Source organism: Lissotriton vulgaris, chromosome 1_1, assembly GCF_964263255.1.
Source record: "Lissotriton vulgaris chromosome 1_1, aLisVul1.2, whole genome shotgun sequence".
Taxonomy (NCBI): domain Eukaryota; kingdom Metazoa; phylum Chordata; class Amphibia; order Caudata; family Salamandridae; genus Lissotriton; species Lissotriton vulgaris.
Window position 1 is genome coordinate 531,374,806 of NC_141685.1, and position 21,862 is coordinate 531,396,667.

At 46.2% G+C, this 21,862-nt stretch overlaps 1 protein-coding gene across 1 annotated transcript in view; it reads left to right on the forward strand.

Moving 5' to 3' along the window:
• EEIG2 (EEIG family member 2) overlaps window positions 1–21,862 on the forward strand; it is a 501,852-nt gene that overhangs the window by 156,824 nt on the left and 323,166 nt on the right. Inside the window, exon 2 of the mRNA XM_086953895.1 lies at window positions 11,498–11,618. Coding sequence (XP_086810021.1) covers window positions 11,498–11,618 — 121 coding nt within the window. The remainder of the gene's footprint in view (window positions 1–11,497; window positions 11,619–21,862) is intronic.

Consider the following 21,862-nt stretch of genomic DNA (forward strand, 5'->3'; position numbering starts at 1 on the left):
ACAAATTGTTTGGCAGTGATGTCTTTAATTATACATCTGCTAGGTCCCTACATGGTGAATATCAAATAAGTTCTCACAAACAGCGATTTATACATTTAACTCCAAGGTTAGCATGGAAGACAGCTGTGATTTTCCAAAGGTCCCTCCTGTACGCTGGACCTCGTGCCTTCCTTTCTGGTACTTTGTCATGCTTGCTGTTCTTATTCACAACTGTGAATCTATTAAAGAAGAACAAGACGTTACTTACCTGTTAATACAATTCTACAGCACTAGTATCTGCTATAGATCCTTCATCCTACCTGTGAGACTGAAACTTAGTTCTTTTCACATTTATGCTGTTAAACTGTGAGAGAAATTACCTTTGCTGTTCAATCAACTTACAATGCATTGGGATATGTTGTCACATTATCTCATTAAATGTATATGTTCATACTATTACGTAAGACATTTTACCATGGACTCCCAGCTTGTCACAGGAATTATTCAAACTTGGAATCTATGAAAGATACCAGCATATGGGAAATCCTGTTGTTCAAAAGTAGATTTCTCTTGCATTGCATTAAGCCATAATGCAAAACTAAAAGAAAAAGCAGAGTTTGGGTCTTTGTCTCCCTTCCATGGTTTTGATGGTGGGGGAAAATGCCGCTCCCCACTCCTTCGAGAATACAAAGTTAGGTGATGAAATACAAGGGATGGTTTTCTTTGTTGTTGTTCCAATTTTCCTTTCACTTTAATGAAGTCCTGCCCTTAGGAATGTAATTGAAAGTGCTCCTGTTCATTAATTAGTAAGCAAAGTACATCTTATTGAGAATACACTCTGTTTTTGGCAACACGTCTGCCTTTGTTTTCCGTTTGGAATAACGATTTTGAAGATAAGCCTTCTTTCAAAAGTGTTTATAAATTCTTCAGGTTAAAAGTTATGGTTGATTGATAATGGCGTAAACATTTTTGACGTATCTGTACATTGATGCTCCTTGTAGGTGGATATTATTTAATTTTAAATTGGTGATCTCAAGGAATCACAGCTATAGGGCGTTTTCTGCATAATTGTATCAAAAATGATCTGCTTTGCTGTACCTTTTTCCCCTGACTTGTATGTGACAAGCTTAACCGAAAAGCACCACTGAATGTGTCAGCCTTACACATGCTGCCAAGCAATATTCATTTATATGTTTTTGTCTTCATCTGGAAGGCCAAGTCTCAGTGGTCAATTTCTTCCCAAGAGTCTGTTTAATTGCTGCTATGTTCTAAGAGTCTGTTAGATTGTTGCTATATCGTAAGAGTATAACTGCAGTATAATAATGTTTAGTTTTCATGCTGCGTTAAGGTATTTTTCCTGTTACAATAATTTACCGAAACATATATTTGAACTAAAAACTAATGTGCGGCAGAGGGGGCAGCACAAGCGCACCCCCGGCCCCTGCCCAGCCCTCTACTGCGGCACAGGGACATTAATATCTCGGACCTGTCTTAGTCCGGTCTCTACTTTCACTGGCACCCTTCTCCTGTACTCTGTTCTGCACCAGTCTACTTTCTTTTCCACCTACGCTGGTGAAAATGGAATTGCTGAGAAATCTATGCATATTATAACCTGGAAAAATCAAACCTGCATGGTTATGTGCCATTCGGTGGAGATTAACTGATAATTGCACAGTTGTCTAGAGGTGTGGTGTTTACACTTGGGGTGGGCAATAAATTCCTCTCAGCTCATGCCGTTCTGAGTTTTGCCCACTCTATGTTCCACTTGCAACGTGGAGTTTCTGCAAAACTCCTCCGCTCGCCGCTTGGCAACGTTTTTTTCTTGCGCACTGCTCACCAACATTAAGTCGACAAGCAGGAGTGAAAATTTGCTTACCTAGTGCATATTTCTTTTTTAAAAAAAACATTTTTTTAGGCATTGGAATGTCTCCCGGTGAGATTTTTCAACGCTGTCATTCGCAGAAGGTTGCGACCGTTCACGTTGAGAAAGCTGCCGCTCGAGAAGAAAATCTACTAGAGCAACAGAAAGAAGCAGCGCCCTCTGGCATGCTGTGTTGTGCAGTTTGCACTGATTTTCCAGCTCGTTACAAGCTCACGGCGATTAAAGATCAGAGCAAGCAGTACGACGTGGCGCATTCTGCCCGTTCTCAGAACTCCGTGGAATCTAGCTGAGTTTTTATGTTACTCAGCGGAATTCCACGTAATGAAACTCCACAAGTTCTGCCCACCCCTATTTTACACTTTACCAGTACCATGATACCGGTGATCCTGCGGATTCTACCACCCTAACCAGGTATATGTCAAGAGTGCCTCATATGGGACAAGCCTGGTGCTTTTGGTTTAAAGCATGTGGGCCGGCAGTGTGAATCGTGGAATAGATATCTGACTGATATTGTTTTCAAGCAGCATGAACTCCATTTTGTGTTGAAAAGGGTAAATTTGAAACCATTTTATTCTCGACATTAGTGTGGAAGTACACTACCAACTCTACATCACGATGCAGTAACAGTTCACTTCCAAGGATGTAACTACTGTTTCAGGTTATTTCCATTGCATTCTGTTACCTGTTAGAGCTTACAGGTGCAGGAATAGGGCCAAAACAGATGACAACCTTAAATCGTTTTTAAAGTAAACACTTGTTTGAGTGTCAGAGTAGTTTAGCTGTGCTGCTATTCTTTTTAGCTCTGGCATCAGCCAAGAAGATCTTTTGATTTTTACAAAAAAAATGCCCCCCTTCGTCTTCAGTCTGTTGTTGTGCCATTAACATTTTTCATTTGCCCACTGGAGCATGCAGAGGGTCGGCCACTAGAGCCATTGGCTAACTTCGCTGTGATTGATGGCATTCTGCTCTTTCACGAAGAGCTTGAATGCCAAAATAGTTTTTGCTTTGAGCCATTTTTTGATGTATATCGATGAAGGCCTGGCAGCTACCTAAAAGATACAGTTTTACAACAAGCATTAGAAATGCAATAGGTCTCGCAGCATTAGAGTTAGTGCTTTTAGAATTGTTAATGGGTTTTTTTGTAAATCTTTAGCATGAGGTTGAGGGTGAGTGAGGGTGAGTGTGAGGGTGAGTGAGGGTGAGGGTGGGTGTGAGGGTGAGTGAGATGGGTGAGTGTGAGTGAGTGTGAGTGAGGGTGAGTGAGGGTGAGTGAGGGTGGGTGAGTGTGAGTGGGGGTGAGTGTGGGTGAGTGTGGGTGAGGGTGAGGGATTGAGGGTGAGGGGTTGAGGGTGAGGGAGGGTGAGGGGTTGAGGGTGAGTGAGGGTGAGGGGTTGAGGGTGAGTGAGGGTGAGGGGTTGAGGGTGAGTGAGGGTGAGGGTGGGTGTGAGGGTGAGTGAGATGGGTGAGTGTGAGTGAGTGTGAGTGAGGGTGAGTGAGGGTGAGTGAGGGTGGGTGAGTGTGAGTGGGGGTGAGTGTGGGTGAGTGTGGGTGAGGGTGAGGGATTGAGGGTGAGGGGTTGAGGGTGAGGGAGGGTGAGGGGTTGAGGGTGAGTGAGGGTGAGGGGTTGAGGGTGAGTGAGGGTGAGGGGTTGAGGGTGAGTGAGGGTGAGGGGTTGAGGGTGAGTGGGGGTGGGGTGAGTGAGGGTGAGGGTGGGTGAGTGTGGGTGAGTGTGGGTGAGTGTGGGTGAGTGTGGGTGAGTGTGGGTGAGGGTGAGGGGTTGAGGGTGAGGGGTTGAGGGTGAGGGGTTGAGGGTGAGGGTGAGTGAAGGTGGGTGAGGGGTTGAGGGTGATTGAGGGTGAGGGGTTGAGGGTGAGTGAGGGTGAGGGGTTGAGGGTGAGTGAAGGTGAGGGGTTGAGGGTGAGTGAGGGTGAGGGGTTGAGGGTGAGTGAGGGTGAGGGGTTGAGGGTGAGTGAGGATGAGTGAGAGTGAGGGTGAGTGAGGGGTTGAGGGTGAGTGAGGGTGAGTGAGGGTGAGGGGTTGAGGGTGAGTGAGGGTGAGGGGTTGAGGGTGAGGGAGGGTGAGGGGTTGAGGGTGAGGGAGGGTGAGGGGTTGAGGGTGAGGGGTTGAGGGTGAGTGGGGGTGAGTGAGGGTGAGGGGTTGAGGGTGAGTGAGGGTGAAGGTGAGTGAGGGTGAGGGTGAGTGAGGGTGGGTGAGTGAGGGTGAGTGAGAGTGAGGGTGAGTGAGAGTGAGGGTGAGTGAGAGTGAGGGTGAGTGAGAGTGAGGGTGAGTGAGAGTGAGGGTGAGTGAGGGTGAGTGAGAGTGAGGGTGAGTGAGAGTGAGGGTGAGTGAGAGTGAGTGAGAGAGTGAGAGTAATGCTTAAAAAAACAGGCTTATACCCCGGAACAAATGGGGTGCTTAGTGCGAACACTCCAGCCCTGGCCAGGTCGCTGTGACAGAGGCCCCCTGTCTACCGGTTGCACAATTGTGTATCCCTCCAGGCGCCCGAAAGAAAGAGGCAGGGTCCTGGAACACTAACTAAATCAAGTTCACAATCTCATGGTCTAGGCCCCTCTCTTAGTAGCAGGGGCGGCTTGTAAGGAGAGCCTCGCTCTGTGTGTGTGTGTGGGGAGGGGGCACGGGGGGCAGGAGCTACGTCACCCAACCAGTTAGCTTCGGCTGGGTGCTGTTAACTACACCACATCCAACAACATTCAGCTGAGAGACTCCATTATTGTGTTTCATCTCGGCTCAGTGGCTCTCGGGGTGCTGGGGGAGGGGCGCGAAGACGGGACGGAGCATCCAAATGATTAAACCAACTTGACACGGTGACAGCAAGATGCGAACACAGCCATTAGTGGCAGGAGAGAGACCACTATGGTGTAGTCCTTTTTCTATTTCCGTGAAATGTCCTAGTTTTGGCTTTAAGCAGATGAGGTGAACGAAAGGGTGTCTGGGGGTGTGATGGGGAGAGTGAGTAATCCAGAGCGAGGGAAAGAAATAGCTGAAGGAAAGAGGTGCGTGGGAACAGAATGGAGGTGTGAGTGAACACAGGTGCGCGAGGACTCTGGGGAGGGCCGTGAAGAAGGGAGAGGGAGAGAACGAAGGGCAGCCGGCTGACCGGACAGTGTGGGGTATGAGGGGGCGAGGGGGAGACGAAAGGAGAATAAGGATTATTGAAATAAACCTGAAGATGGGGGGCAGGGGAGTCGGGGGGGGGGGGGGGCATGGGGTGATGTGGAGGAGTGAAGGAGGCAGTAGCACAATAAAGGGGGGTTCAGAGAGGATTGTGAGGGGTTTCCGTCAGGGTTTGGGGGCGCCTGGAAAGGAGCAGACGGGCGAGAGGAGCGTTTATTGTAGGGCCTGAGGGGAGAAACGAAAGAAGAGGACGCAAGTAAGGAAGGATGAAGAGCGGCTTTAAAACACCTTCCATTTAAAAGACTGGGGGCAGTGTGTAGACAGCTCGGCAGAGGGGTGATAGTGAGATTGCAACAGAGCACCTCGTAGCCACTGTTCATAGACTAGACAGAGAGACTGCGGCAGGAACACATAGGAGACCTCCGTTGTCAGGGCAATAAGACTGCCAGCATCACTGCCATGGAGGGTGTGAGGCTCCAACAGAACAGACCAGACAAAAGTGCCCACCGGAAGTGCAGCGAGACTGCCCAAAAGCATGCTGCAGACATTCTACCAGTACCCAGAGATTCTGAGAGACTGACGAGCGCAACTTTCAGGGGCGGCCCACAGCGAGGACAGTGGGATTGCCTACAACAGCCCAGACAGGTAGAGTAAACGAAGCCCGAGGCTACCCAAAGGAGGTCACGGATAAGCTTGCTGCATTTCCAACAGCGCTTTGGCTTGAGAGGTGCGACATGGCAGGAAGACGGAGGGAAGAGAGGGGAGGGGGAGGAGAAATGCGACACGGCGGGAAGGGGAGGGGGCGGAACGGGGGCGGGGAGGGGAGAGAGAGAGTAGGCAAGGGTAAACAACACACGGGCGGGAGGGGGCGGAGAGGGGAGAGGTGCGACATGGCAGGAAGACGGAGGGAAGAGAGGGGAGGGGGGAGGAGAAATGCGACACGGCGGGAAGGGGAGGGGGCGGAACGGGGGCGGGGAGGGGAGAGAGAGAGTAGGCAAGGGTAAACAAACACGGACGTGCACGCGCCCGTGACTTTTAAGGTCAATGCGCATGCGCATAAGCTTAATGCGCATGCGCATTGACCTTAAAAGTCACGGGCACTGCAAGGAATCGCCACGATTCCTTGCAGTTAGATAAAGAGTGGATGAGCCCCTATAGTCTCGCTTGCTCGATGCGCATGCGCATCGACAGGCGAGACCTAACCAGGAGAATTTTATTCACAAAACCAAAAGGCAGGCAGCCAACACCAAGCCTATTGGCTTTGCCAGTGCTTTTTATTGCGTATGGATGAAAACTGCTACAAGTTAAGACTATGAAAAGTTACTAAAGAGGCCAAAAGAAGGAAGATGTGGGTGAGCATGTCAGTGGTTTAAAGCAGTTCTAATGTTTCTTTTAATGTCCTGGAGTGTTGCTTTTGAATTTTTGAACTAGGAAATACGGAAAACTAAAGACATTCGACTCGTGTAAACCGTCCACGCTATGGCGGGAATCAACAGCCCTCTCTGCATCAGCGCCAAAGTAAAAACGAGAGCCTTGGAGAAAATCGCAAACGAGATACATCATTCCTTTTTTTTTTTAAATAAAAGGAAAAAGATACTAAGGATCTCACATAAGGGTAGTCACTTGATCCCCTATCTACTTCCAGGATCCTGTTCTGTCCAAGATGCGGTTCCAAGATACATGATTAGGAACCCCCAAGTGTCCTCCATAAGTCCTCAGCCTCCTGAGGAAGACCTTCCATCGAAACTTTGTCCCCAGTCAAACCACGAAGGTCAAAAAACGTCTCAGTAGTGCAAAATCAAGAACACGATTAATAGGTTCCGATTTCAAGAACAATTTGGACACATATGATTAATTAAATAGAACAAGTGGCATAGCAGTCCAATAGGGCATATCTATTGTATAGTATGTTCCTCTTCTTTTGATATCTTATTGTATATAATGTCAAGTATGACCACTTTGTAGAATGTGTACATGAACTGTTCTATCAGTCACTCATTTGTGTTTTGTCCTGATTAATGTATCTTCTTTGGGTTAAATGTAGTGTTGCATGTTATTGTTCCATGTAGACGTTCCTTTCAGAAGATAAATGTTTGATACAGGCAACTTACCTGCTCTATGAGTAATTGATTTCATGAGCATTACATAGCAATGGTGAAAAGGGATAACGCTAAATATTGTATCAAGAGTCTATAAGTAACTGCAGTTCATTAAGTGTATACATATGGAGATAACTTTTGTAGTACTCCACAACTGAAATAACCTTTGATCTATGGTCTGAGAGGCACCTTGTTGTTGCAATATTCTTTTTAGCTCTGGCATCATCCAAGACGACCTTTTGATTTTACCCGGAGAAAAAGTATTAACAAAGCCAAAGGCAGGCAGCCAACACCAAGCCTATTGGCTTTACCAGTGCTTGTTTTCTCTCTCGTATGGATGAAAACTGCTACAAGTTAAGACTATAAAAAGTTACTAGAGAGGCCAAAAAAAGGAAGATGGGTGAGCATGTCAGTGGTTTAAAGCAGTTCTAATGTTTCTTTTAATGTCCTGAGTGTTGCTTTTGAATTTTGCTGCTGTGAGGAGCTGGAATACAAAAATGTGGCATGAAGTTGGCCTCCTTTCCTTGCCTTAACATTATAATTTTTAGCTGTAAATTAGGATTGTTTTTTACGGTTGGATCCGAATTGAAAAACATTTTGCAATGTAAAACTGTGACTCAATTTGCTTTTTAGGTCGAGGGACTGTAGGCTGGCTTGCCAGCCGGAAGTCCAGAGAATTAATGTGTCTTAGTGTGGCAGTTTAAACCCGCCTCTGTCCTCGTCTCTCCTCCATTGGCTGGCTTCCTAAACGGAGGCCTGCCGTTGGAGGAGAGAGGCGTCCCTCCAAAGAAACCCTGTCTTTTTTTCGGATTCGGGGTGTGTTGGTGCTGTTCTTTCCACTTTTAAGCTCCGCCCCTTTTGGAGACGGCCAAACACGCCCCCGATTCTGAAAAATTCGGAAGCTTGCAGCCGCCATTTTTTTGTTTGTGGTTGTTCATCTTCGGTTGGCAATGCAAGGCGCATTGTCGGAGAGCAAGCAGAGGACAGGCCTGTAATCTGTTTTTATTAAAAAGTTCATGTTTTGCCATGTTCTGCACCCGTGCGTCTAAGGATAGGTTTGCGGCGGGGGCTTGGGGCAGTGCAGCGCTCGAAGGGTGGGCCTTTTCTCTTTCTTTCAGTGGGTTTGCGGCCGCCATTGTTGCCCAGAACAGCCTCGTTTCTTTATCCCTCTACTAATTTTCGCAGCGGAGGCTGCAGTTTCCTTCCTCCTCCCGTTGCCCTGCAGCATGGGAGACCAGAAGAGCCCTACCAGGTGAGATGGCGGCGCACAATGCAGCCCGGGCAGAGGGGCGGACACGTGGGCAGCTGCAGAGCGGTATCCCGGCCCGGTGAACGCCATCGCTTCCCTCCCTCCCAGGAGCACGGGTGTCTGATGCGCTCCGGGAAAGCCAAACTCTCGTTGTACTTTTCGACTTGTTCAGCTTACTCGCAGTCCCCTAATGAAGCCTTTTTGTGTTTACAAATATAAAAACCCAGGCAAGCCATTCAGTGTCATGAAAGGCGGGTGGTTCAGGCTAACTGGCCATCGAGTAGCTGCCAGTGAGGCCATGGGAGTGAACGTGATTTAGCAGAGCAGCAGGGTACCCCCGCCTCCTCATCCATGCAGCCGGCGATGATCTGGTATAACGTATCGATCCTGGGTGCCAGGCTCAGAGATGCTCTGAAATTGGCCAAGTCACATTGTCATTGCAGAAGTTAAGTAGCAATGCAGGGTACGGAATGAATTTCTATACCCTTGAGATTATTGTGTTGCCTAATCAATCATATTTAGCCGCTGGATAATGCCTCTGCGATCAATAGTTTCCATTAGCTCCTATTTGGAAAGCAGAAGGAGAAAAGCCAGCTACTTTCAGTCTTTGACTAGTAACTTCGCAGAGAATTACTCAGGCTCAATTTAAATTTCATGAAAGTTTCATTTCCATGCCGGATCACTTCTTTAGACTTTATCTCCTCAAGGGCGCTCGAGGCAGGCCTGTTTATGCAACGCTTCTTGAAAAGGGCTGCAACGCTGTTTACGATGCCAGCTCTGTGATTCGAAATATGCCACATGGACACAATTCAAAGAGAGTTGGCCAGCAAGGGGTTTTGTTGATTAGCTAATTAACAGCACCATAGGGACCTGCATTACATCATTAGGGTACCCGGATTTGAAATAAATCAGTGGCTGTTTTGAATTTGTTAATTTCTTAAAAAGAGTCCAGTAAAATCAGAACAACAGTGTTACCACACTAACACCATATATACATTAAATAAAAGAACGGAAAGACCAGGATTTTGTGTTATTTGAGAATTATTATTCAAATCAGGCAGGGTACATACATAGATATTATTTAGAAATTCAAGGTATTGGTAGTATCATCCTTAAACATATCTAAACATTAAGTCCAAACTGCTCAAACATAAATACAATGATTTCAACCCAAAAATCAGAAGAAAATCAAAGGAAGGTGAAGACACAAAATATGCAGAGATGGACTGAAGTAGTCGACGTTTCGGTCTTTTTGAAGATTTTCACAAGACCATCATCAGGACAGAAAGGTTATATATACAAATGATGACCCTTTAGAGGTGTAGAATGTGGCCGCATCCGAGGAAACTTCAAGCAGGTCCGGCTTGAAGTTTCCTCGGATGCGGCCACATTCTACACCTCTAAAGGGTCATCATTTGTATATATAACCTTTCTGTCCTGATGATGGTCTTGTGAAAATCTTCAAAAAGACCGAAACGTCGACTACTTCAGTCCATCTCTGCTTATTTTGTGTCTTCACCTTCCTTTGATTTTCTTCTGATTTTTGGGTTGAAATCATTGTATTTATGTTTGAGCAGTTTGGACTTAATGTTTAGATATGTTTAAGGATGATACTACCAATACCTTGAATATCTAAATAATATCTATGTATGTACCCTGCCTGATTTGAATAATAATTCTCAAATAACACAAAATCCTGGTCTTTCCGTTCTTTTATTTAATGTATATATGGTGTTAGTGTGGTAACACTGTGTTGTTCTGATTTTACTGGACTCTTTTTAAGAAATTAACAAATTCAAAACAGCCACTGATTTATTTCAAATCCGGGTACCCTAATGATGTAATGCAGGTCCCTATGGTGCTGTTAATTAGCTAATCAACAAAACCCCTTGCTGGCCAACTCTCTTTGAATTAACCTTGCCCGAGCCCGCAAGGGTATATTGGGTTGCTCACCTGTATATTTACTACATGGATACAATGGCAGCCAGCTACCAGGACGCCCGCAGCAGGCTCTGCTTTCAACAGGAGGAAAGGTTGGTGAATTGGAGTTGTTTGGGTGTGGAAGACCTATTGTGGGCTTACCAAGAACATACAGGGCCTTACAGCCCTTCCATTGCTTACCGTTTGGCTTTCCTGTAACTTTTATTTGCTTTTTTTGTGTAGCAGCTTTTCAATCTTGTGGTTGTCCCTCCCATGGAGCATAGCCTCTTTACTATCTCTTTTGAAGGGCTGGCTTCTGTGCTTCCACTGCTGGCTTTTCAAGCACTCCTCTTTAGGTCGAGGACCTAAAGGCTGCGCTTGCGCAGTCTTTGGTCGGAGATTTAATGATTTTTAGACGGGGCTTGGAACCCGCCTCTCTCCTCCACCTCTGTTCCATTGGCTGGCTTCCTAAACGGAAGCCAGCCATTGGAGGAGAGGGGCGTCACTCCAATGAAGCCCTGTCTCTTTCGGATTTGGTGGCGTGTTTTTGGTGTTATTTCGCCCTGTGACGTCACCCGTTACTCAGAACGCCAAAACACGCCCCCGAATTCGAATTTTGCGGACGTTTGCGGCCGCCATTGTTGCCCGGATCAGCTTCGCTGGTAAGTTTCTTTTGCCCCTGATTGAGCCGTTTTTCTTGTTCCTTTTCACTCCCCAGCCAACAGGTAAACCCATGCTCCTACCACAGTAGCCACAATAATATTTAAAGAGGTAATCAATAAAAAATATTACAGAGTGCTGGCTCTGTGTGGCTCTGTGTGCGTGGCTCTGTGTGTGGTTGTGCGTGTGTGTGTGGCTCTGTGGGTAGTTTTTCTGTAGGTGGCTCTGTGTGGGTGGCTCTGTCTGTGTGAGGGTGGCTCTATGTAGGTGGCTCTATGTGAATGACACTGTGTGGATGGCTCTGTATGTGTGTGTGGGTGGCTCTGTATATGTGTGTGGGTGGCTTTGTGTGTGTGGCTCTGTGTGGGTGTAAATGCAATAGGTCATGTATATACGAGCGATTAAGCTATTGGCATTGTAAATGACACTGCCATTTATTTAGGATTAAAAAAAAAAAAGTTGTGAGCAATGCCAATAGCTCTTCCTTTAATAATGCCGAGACCATTGCATTGTAAATGCTTGTTATGCATTGAAACCCATCATGCTAAACCATTGTCTTGTGTTTTTTTTCAGGGAGGTAGTGCAAGCAAACTCTGTCCACTGGAAGAAGAAGTTTTCTTTCATGTGCAAAATGAGTGCCAGTGCCACCTCGGGAATCCTCGATCCGTGCATATGCAGGGTCTCTGTACGCAAGGTAATGACGTGAATCGTTTGTTAAAATTATGCAAGTGTTTATCAATGTTTTTGTTTGATAAAAAGAAAGCCTAATCCCTATATGAATCCCAAAAAAATAGACATATAATTGCTATGCTTTGGCATGGAGGCCATGAAAGAGCTCATACTCTATGTTCTACCCCTTGATCCATTAGAGGAAATCCACTAAAAGAGACCTTTGAGTGGACATACCACCAGAGCTCAAAATGTCTTAAATTGTGTTCTGTGATCGCTAACATCTTTTCTGTCCAAGAGTGGGTGGTTACAGTCTTAAAAGCACTTTCCTAGTCAAGCGAGAGCTGTATCTTTTAAAATTAAGGCACAGCTTGAGACAGACTGGTGTCTCTGTAGGCAGAGGCCTGGTTGGAGCCTGCACTGTGGCCTGCAGTCTGTATAAAGTTGTGCAAGAAACTAGTGCAGTCGCTGGTCTGGTAGCTGCACCATTTCTTTCTGAGGCACTCGTCCGCCTACTGCAAGAGTTTTCTGTGAGTGTAGATGGAGCTGTGTCCTACCGGTTGTATTATCACATAGTCATTAACTGCCCACAGACCTATTTAATGCTGGGGCTGTCTGCTTAAGCCATTCATTGTAGGCACACTGCACTATGCAGTGCCGAGCACGCTGGAGTTGTACTTAAATTAAACTGCAGCTAGATGGCACAGAGACTTGAAATGTAACAAAAGATAGCACTCAGAACAGAGGGGGATTGAAGACGGATAAAGTAAACGCCTACTGTGAATGGTTTAGTACGGAAAGAAGGGGTATACAACTATGGTGGCCGCCGGGCATGGATGCAGATTGTGGAGTGAGTGTGTAAAAGTTCAGGGCAAACGGTCAAAATTCAAGACAAAAATTCGGGACAAAAGGTACATTTTATAAATACTTCATAGGAGGTTGCACAATAATATATAAGTAATTAGACACCTACACAAGTACAAGTAAGAATACATTTATGTTAGGAAAGCACACCAAGCAGAATTTGATCGGCGATATAAGTCAGTTTTCAGAGTATTTTGCGCCCTTAATATGAATGCTAACACATTGAATCACACACATTAGCAATATTAGTTTTGTTAGTGTTTGCTTTTGACATTGTACTTTTTCTCAGAAATATTGGACTTGTGAAGTTCTTTGTTCCCAGGAGAAAACTGATAGAAATCTGTGCACAAATGTTTTGTGTTGGCCTGGAATTGCAATTCTACTTTAAGAAGTTCAACATCATAACACATATAGTATGTCAAATCTGAACTTTAATTGATAAAAATCCTATCAGTAGCCGCATTGCTGCCTTAAATAACCCAAATATTTTATATTGGGAAGATCGCATGGCAAATTTGAAAAAAACATTTCACTATCTCTTTGCACATGTTAAGTTGCTGCTTGCCACAGCTCGCAAAGCAGTAGCAATTAGACTGTATATGTTGAATTGGTATTGTAGTTGCAGATGACTGGTCAATTTAAACACATCAGCAGCTTGGTAGAGCTGGTGAAAGGTGAGCGTTTCCCTTAAGCAACAGGGTTCTAGTGTCAAGTAGTGGCTCTCTGAAAAATCTAACCATTTTTCCAAATATGTTACAGAGCGCTCAAAAACATGTAAAAAAATCACTGCATGCTTGAACTTGACCTTGAGTCAAGGGAAGTTAGATAATTCTGTACTTGGAAGCTAAAGAACTGATTACCACTCTATCTTTTAAGTTGTTCTGCAATATTCTGACGATGCCTTGTACTTCAGGTGTGCTTCGCTCATCCTGCTTAAGCTGCAGGATGGATGTGTTGAAAATTATCAAAATGTTGAACAATGAAAAGGTAACCTTGACTTGTGTCATGGTGGCCTCCCCACTTTCAAGTCCTAGAAAATCCTGTATTGCTTTAGGTATTTTTCTTATCTGAGAGAAATGAAATATGATTTCAATGCTGACCAGCACTTCAACAGTCTATCAGTGGCTGTGAACAAGCTGTTGGTACATTCGCCAGCCGAAACAACAGCTGCCACTCTAGGTCTGCAAAAGCAAAAACTCTTAACTCCGCTGTTCGCTTAGCTGGAGTAGAAAAATGTTTTCTGACTTTAATAATAAATGATTCTACATCCATAGAAAGTCTATTAATGCTAATTTAGTACAGTTGTAAAGGATGTGGTGAGGGCAGTTTGCAGGATATCTGCATTTGCTCCCTTCAAGAGCTGAAACACTGAATGAAGTTGTTCACAGTTCACATTTGAGTTGACTCCACAGTGTGCAGCGAAAGATGGACGTCATTAAGGTGTCGGCCAGTATCGCAGCTCTGGCCCCTGCCTTTCCCCTTCCTTACTCTGATTTTCCCTTTCCGCCCCCTGACTGTCTTTGCAAACCTTGGCCTCAGAGGTGGTAAAATCACTTCGAGGAACACAAAGCTTATCCCTATGGATTCGATTGGGGCTCCACTTTCCCTTTTTTCTGTCATTGTTTTATTACACTAATAGTGAATGATATAATATTCACAATTGGTATAATAAAGAATGGAGCACAATTGGCTAGAATATGACACTCACTGGTAGTCGAGTCAAGTAGAAACTACTTTTAAAATGTGTTTTGTGCGTGCTTGCCAGTGAGAGCCTGTTTATGTGAGAGTGTGTGTGTATGTGTAAGCATGTGTGTGTGAGTGAAAGTAAAGGTCAAATGGAATTTGAGGTCACTTCTGCTACTCCTGGCATTTTGGTGAATTGACTTTCATGCAGCGACGTGTTCTAATCTCAGCCTATGGTCTGTTTGGCTGTGATTTCCTGTAAAGTAAGCAGCATTCTCATCTGCATTGTATTAGGACTCCATCAGAGTGTAAGTCATGCCAGAAGTGAAATTAAAGTGCCTAAACAAAAGGGGATATTATATTTTAATGTTTCCTTTGTTAGAGGCAGCACCACAAACTGAGAAATATCCATGTTGTAAGTTGTCATATGCTTGACGTTTTGCGGTCACAAGATGCCTTCATTACAACTGATGAGCCCTAGTAAGTTTTGGACCTGCAATCCAGCAGCAGTAAGAGAGGTGATGCTTGACAGCATGGTACATCTGGTCCATCTCTACAGCTGTGACCTAATTGTTTTTACATCATTTTTTTTTTATTAGGATGTAAGAAAAAACCAATACAGCAATATCATCACTCTCAGAACTTTTACATGGCATGCATGTCAGTTATCGTAGTGACTGTGAGAGGGTCATATGTTTAAATGAAGAAAGAGAAATAAAACGGTGGCAGAGTGAACAATGGACATGGGTGGCAGTCCTTGGCAGTGGATGAAGTTGGGAGGAGTGGCATAAGATGAGTACTCTGGGGGAGACCCAGCAACAAGGGGGAAGGGTAAAGAAGCCTCAGTGATATGTTGCATGTGTGATGCAGAGGTAGTAAATACATTAAATAGCAGTAGTAGGGGACCTTTGCAGTTCGGGGGAGCGGTGGTTGTCGTTTTTAGTATGCTGAATGAATTGTGTTAAGAGGGTCACCCAGTATGGGGAAATAGACTGATTTTAAAAATGGTGCACCTCTTCAAAACGAAAGGCATTTTCCTCAACTGTTGCCCATTTACGCACTGCTCCATACCAGCCCTCTAGTAGTGGGGTTGTTGAAGAGCGCCATTGTAAGGTGATTGCACATTTGGCAAGGAGTGCCAAGGAGCCAAACCGAATATGTACTTTGTGTTGTTTACGGCGTCTGAAGATGCCTAGTGAGCATGCTTCCCAAGTGTGCATATCCGCCAATTCCATGACTTCCTGTAGAGTGTCATGAACAGTTTGCCCGTAGTGGTTTATGGACTGACAGGATCACAGCATGTGCTTTAAATCTGTGTCTAGTGCCCATCGGCGTTGACAGGCCGCCTGCATGCTAGGGAAATAGTAGTTTATGTGAGCTGGGGTGAGATATCCCCTGCGGAGAAGAAACTATTGTATGTTCCTGGAACGAGCATTCCGAGAAACCTGCTGGGGAATTCCAGGGCATGTGTCCATACCTTGTCATGGATCACCCTCCCAAAGTCATCACCCATTTCTGCTGAAGTATGTTTAGGGAGACTGCCGATATATCCTGAATGGGTTTGTAAAGCTAGGTAATGCGATGCCGGTCATCTCCCGTTGTAAGGATAATTAGCACCACTAGTTGAACGGTTAGTTCCGTGTCCGGGATACCCCGAAGTATACAGCAGGTTGGAACTGTCTGTGGAATAGGAATTGGCCGTGGGGGAGGTTATAGTCCAACATCAACTGGTCGAAACAAAGCAGTTGCCTATCAGAAAACAGGTTGCCCAGGGTATAAAGTGTCTGGGCCATCCAAGACGGCATGTCTCTGCGTTAGTAAGTCATGGGGAAGGGTTGGAGTCCTATGAAGGGAAATGTTGGTGCGTAAGTCTGAGTGTTCTTAATTATGCGATATGTGCAAAATAGGTATGTCTGGGCCACCGCCACTTGTAGTGGTTGCCCAGGATGGGTCTTGGGTTTGGGGAGTAAGAAGCCACGTATTGTGGATGAGAAAAGGACTCTCTCCACCCCACAAGTCTCTTCCATATACTGACCTGCAGTCCATCCTGACAGTCATTGCAGTTGGGCTGCTAAAAAGTAGGTTTCATACGAGGAGCGCGCAGCCACCCGTGGTCCACTGGTAGCCTCATTTTCCATAGAGCATCTCATTATCTTGAGGTGCCCCAAATAAGGTTGCCTAAAATGGTGTGGGGTAACTGGCAGATTAGTAAAATAATATAGTAGCCAAAGTAAAGGAACCATTTTAGCAAGTGCGGTCTGGCCTATAAGAGCAAAAGGAAGGGCCTGCAAAATTTTGTTTGGGCTCTGATTCTAGGCAAGGCAGCACACAGGTTACCCTTGTGCAAGGCCTGGTGGGTATGGTTGAGACGTATGCCCAGGTAAACAGAGGAGTGTTTCGTAAGGTGGACAGGGCATGCAGGTCTGGTCAGGCTGAGGAGGTATAAGACAGATTTCTTTCAGTTCACTCTCAATTCAGCGGCCGCAGTGAACTCGTCAGGGTAGTTCATATTTATTTATTTATTTATTTATTTATTTGATTTGTATAGCGCGTTATAGCCACCGGGGCCTCTAAGCGCTGGTTGTCCAAATTAACTAGTAGGGGCTGAGCATATTACTTGGTCTTAGAGTACGCTTAGTGACTGCTCCATGCTTGTTTGAATAACACAGTTTTTAGCTTTTTCCTAAAAGTCAACAAATTGCGTTCCTTCCTAAGATCTGGGGTCAATTTATTCCACAGAGCCGGGAGTGTTTTAGAGAAAGCACGTCCCCCTACCGTGGCCAGTTTAAATCGGGGTTGGGATAGGAGAGTAGCATCCGAAGAGCGTAAAGTCCTGCTCGGCGTATAGAGAGAAATTCTGGACTTAAGGTATGTTGGTGCATTCCCGTACAGCGTCTTATGCACTATACACAGTCCCTTGAAAACTACTCTCTGCCGAATTGGGAGCCAATGAAGCTCCTGCATCAGTGGGGATGAGTGGGTCATCCTAGGTTTCTTGTAGATCAACCTGGCCGCATCGTTCATAACCCCCTGTAGCTTATCCAGCAGCCGCTGGGGTAACCCTATGTACAGGGAGTTTCCATAATCCAGTCTGGCCAAGATTGTAGCTGAAACCACCTGTTTCAGGGTGGAGAACGATAGCAGTGCCGATATTTTTCTCAGTTGCCGCATTAAACCAATGCAGGTTCCTACTACAGTCGTGACCCGTTTTTCCATGGATAGTTTCCCATCCAGGTACAGACCCAAACTTTTGACTGCTATCGCTGGTTTCGGTGGTGCACCCAGCTCTACCGGCCAGAAACTCTCGTTCCAGGGGTTGCCCGTGATGGAAATGGGCAACACTTCCGTCTTATCCGGGTTAATTTTTAGGGAGTTTTTAGACATCCAATTAACCGTGGCTTTAAGTATGTCCTGTAGCCTGGTAGACGCTCCTGGACCTTCCTCTAGCCGGATGATAATCTGGGTGTCATCAGCGTAGTTATAGACTAGGCAGTCCATCCTGTTCAGGAGTGCAATCAAAGGCTGCAAATAGATGTTAAAGAGTAGGGGCGACAAAGCAGAACCCTGTGGGACCCCGCAGGTAATAGGCGCGGAGGTGGAAAGCAGGTCCCCCAGTTGGACTCTTTGTGTCCTGCCCTGCAGGAATGATGCAAGCCATGCCAGGGCTGTACCTCTGATACCAAAAGACCTCAACCGCGACAAAAGTTGTTCATGACACACGGTGTCAAACGCCGCGGAGAGATCTAATAGTACCAGGGCGCTAGGTGTTTTAGTATCTGCCCGGCTCCTCAATTCATCCAGAATTGATAGCATGACTAGTTCCGTGCTATGGTTAGCACGGAACCCTGCCTGATTGGCTTCTAACAGGTTGTTACTGTCAAGATGTTTTGAGAGCGATACCAGCACATGCTGCTCAATTACTCAATTATTGGGGAATGATCGATGATAATATCACAGAGATATATCAGTAGGTTGTCTGCATATAACGACACTCAGTGGGTCCTATATGCCAATGGTATGCCCCAGTCTCGTTCCACTGCCAGCAGTCGGATGACTAGTGGCTCCATCACAAGAGTGGATAGCAGAGGCGATAGAGGACACCCCTGCTTGGTTCCCCGGTGCACTGGGAAGGGGCTGAAATGGCTCGAGTCAATCGATTTAGAGGTTGGTCCAGTGTATAGTAACCTGGTATAGGCCAGAAGTCTTGAGCCCACTCCCAGGTGGGTAAGTACAAGGAAGAGGTACAGCCATTTCAGCTTGTTGGACACCGTCTCCAGGTCCATTATCATGCAGGTGGCCTGTGGGAACCGACCTTTCATGCAGTCCTGGACATGGAAGAGAGAACTAAAATTTTGTGATGTACTGCGACCCCGGAAGAATGCCATTTTGATCAACCTGAATCTGTTACAATAGAAGAGAGACTAAGGTATATCTCAAAACAACACTGGGTCCTGGATCGTCTATGTATGAGACAAATCAAAGTGTCCGAGATTGAGCTTTTTCACGAATAGCATGAGAAGTTGTCATTGTGAAACTAATGTGGGATGGGAGTAACTGCATTATAATTTGTGCTATATTTTACAATAAACTGAATCCATTATAGTTTTTTAGCAATTCATGTATGTTTAACTTCGCACTACAGGTGTCACAAGTAGTTTTAATATCTGCAACCTTATTAACTCTTTCATATGAAAGAGCGACACACCAGGGAGTAAAGCAGTTTGTGGGAAGGGTGTTGGTTTGACAACTATATGACACAATATTGAGAACAGCAGTATTGTGACACCAGACCATCGTGTCAAAAATATCTACAAAAATACTTGTATATATGTGTCAGGTTTGCTAATGCTGGATAGCAAGAAACCAGAGAGGAAAGTATAGTGGTACTGAAGGGTTTATTCAAAGTCCATACGTTTACAAAACTGTAGATTAAACATAAAGTAGATTCCTCCGTCAGGCCAGGGGTCCCGGATGGTACGTCTGAAAAGGCGTCTTCTTACTCCCAGGTGGCGTGGCACGGAAGGGAAAAGAAAGAGAGAAAACGCCACATTACTGGACTGCTTTGTTTATCCGATGTGTGGAAAGGGTAGGGTAAGGGCGTGAGGGAACACCAGGGACCACCACCGTCTGTCGTGTTTCTAAACCAAGGCGATACTGTATCCACTCCCGTCCCTTAGTCACTCTCAGCCGCCCCTTAAGCTGTTCCTCCCTCTGTGTGAAACAGTCCCCGTATACGAGTTCGTACCTTGCGGTGCCACACTTCTCCAGGTGAAGTGTGGCTGGGCGAAGCGTAGTATCGTTGGCCTCCTGGCTTTCCTGCGGTCGGTCTTTCCCCGTCTCCTGCTTCCGTCTCTTCGGGCAATTCGGTTCCGGGTTCCTTCCGTCCAGCGGCGAAGACGTCCGATGCTTCCTGTGCTGCGCCGGCGTTCGCGCCCTCCTGTTCGAAACCTTGCGTTATCAGCGCCGTCGTGGAAGATGATTGGACATCAGGGTACGACGTCACCGCCGAAGGCCCCGCCTCGGGGTAAGCCCAGGCGGCTGTGGAAGGTGCACAAACATCCTGTGTCCGCCGAGGCGGAAACGAAGAGAGACAAACATCAGTAGCAGAGTCGTGGCAGGTAGGAACCCCCTGAACATCAGTATCAGAGTCGTGGCAGGTAGGAACCCCCTGAACATCAGTATCAGAGTCGTGGCAGGTAGGAACCCCCTGACACATCCTCCCCCCAGGATTTCCCCGATTGGGGGAAAGAGGAAACCGGGACAAGAAGTCAGCGTTGCCCTGATCACGACCCTTGCGATGACGGACCTCAATCTGAAAGGGTTGGAGAGCAAGGAACCACCGAAGGATGCGGTCATTGTGGCCACGGTTACGTTGCAGCCAAGTCAAAGGGGCATGGTCCGTATACAAAACAAAAGGACGACCCTCCAGATAGTACCGAAGCTTTTCCACACTCCAGCGGACAGCCAAACACTCTTTTTCAATGGTGGAGTAAGCCTGTTCCCTGGGGAAGAGTTTACGGCTGATGAAAAGTACCGGCCTCTCGAGTCCATCAGAATCCTCCTGTGAAAGGACAGCCCCTATACCCACCCCAGAGGCATCCGTTTGAAGAATGAAAGGCTTCTTATAGGTAGGCGAAATCAGCACAGGTGAAGTCGTAAGGACAGTTTGCAAGGCCTGAAAGGCGGTCGACTCTTTAGGACCAGGGGCAGGTAGTCTTGGGGACGACTGCGTTTTCCTCAATAAGTCCGTGAGAGGTCCGGCCAATTCAGCGAACTGTGGAATAAACCGCCTGTAGTATCCCACTAAACCCAAGAAAGCCCTCAACTCTCTCTTGGTTTTGGGATAGGGAAGGTCCTTAATAGCCTTGACTTTCTCAGTCTGAGGTTCAATTAGTCCATTTCCGAGCACGTACCCCAAGTACTTAACCTTTTTGAAGGCGACTCGGGTTTTTTTGGCATTGATGTGGAACCCCGTATCGCGTAGACTAGAGAGTATATTCTCAAGATGGTTTTTATGTTCTTCCCACGTTTTACTAAAGACCACAATGTCGTCCAAATAAGCGGAAGAATACTGTTGGTGTGAGGATAGTACAGTGTCCATTGCTCTTTGGAATGTGGCCGGAGCTCCATGGAGGCCAAAAGGAAGAACAGTGAAATGAAAATGACCTGAGGGGGTGGAGAAAGCCGTTTTTTCCTGATCTGCAGGGTGTAGGGGAATCTGCCAGTAGCCCTTGGTGAGATCAATAGTCGTAATGTATTGGGCCTCACCAAGACGCTCTAGCAGTTCATCCACACGGGGAAGTGGATAAGCGTCCTGCTTTGAGACCCTATTCACAGCTCGAAAGTCAATGCAAAAACGGAAACTTCCATCCGGTTTTGGAACTAGAACCACTGGAGAGCACCAGTTGCTTTTCGAGGGCACAATGACTCCAGAACGTAGCATCTGGTTGATTTCATCCTGAAAGGCCTGTCTACGGGCCTCCGGAATTCTGTAGGGTTTTTGTTTCACTACCGTCCCCTGGGGAGTGGGAATCGTGTGGACTGCTATGTTGGTCTTCCCGGGTTGGTCAGAAAAGACCTCCTTGTATCGGAGAAGTAGGGCCAGAATCTCTTCTCTTTGAATTTCCGTTATTTCGGGGTTGACAGGGGTGTTGTGCACTGTATGAGGGATGGTTTCAACAGTTTGTACCGACTGGGGAGGTTTTCCCAACCATTTTTTAAGGAGGTTGATGTGGTACATCTGGGTCTTATTCCCTTTGAGACGTAACACATAGGTGGTCTTCCCTATTTTCCGGATAATCTCAAAAGGACCTTGCCACTCTTTTTTGAGTTTGTGAGTGGAAGAGGGCAACAACACTAAAGCCCAGTCACCTACATCCAATTCCCTCCACTTCTTTCCCCTATCGTAAAAGGTCTTTTGTTTCTTTTGGGCTACCGCTAGATGGTCATGGGCCAGCGTTCTAAGTTTGTGGAGTCTCGACTGTAGTTGTCGTGTATAGTCCAAGAGAGCCTCGGCTTCCTGAACTCCCTCCTTTTCCCAACTATCCTTCGTAATCTCTAGTAATGTTCTGGGAGCACGACCAAACAGTAACTCAAACGGGGACGTACCCAGACTGGCTTGTTTTTGGCTTCGAAGGACGAAAAGGGCTAAAGGCAACAACTGGTCCCAATTCTTACCATCCCCGGACAGAAGTTTCTTTAGGGTAAGTTTTAGACTACCAT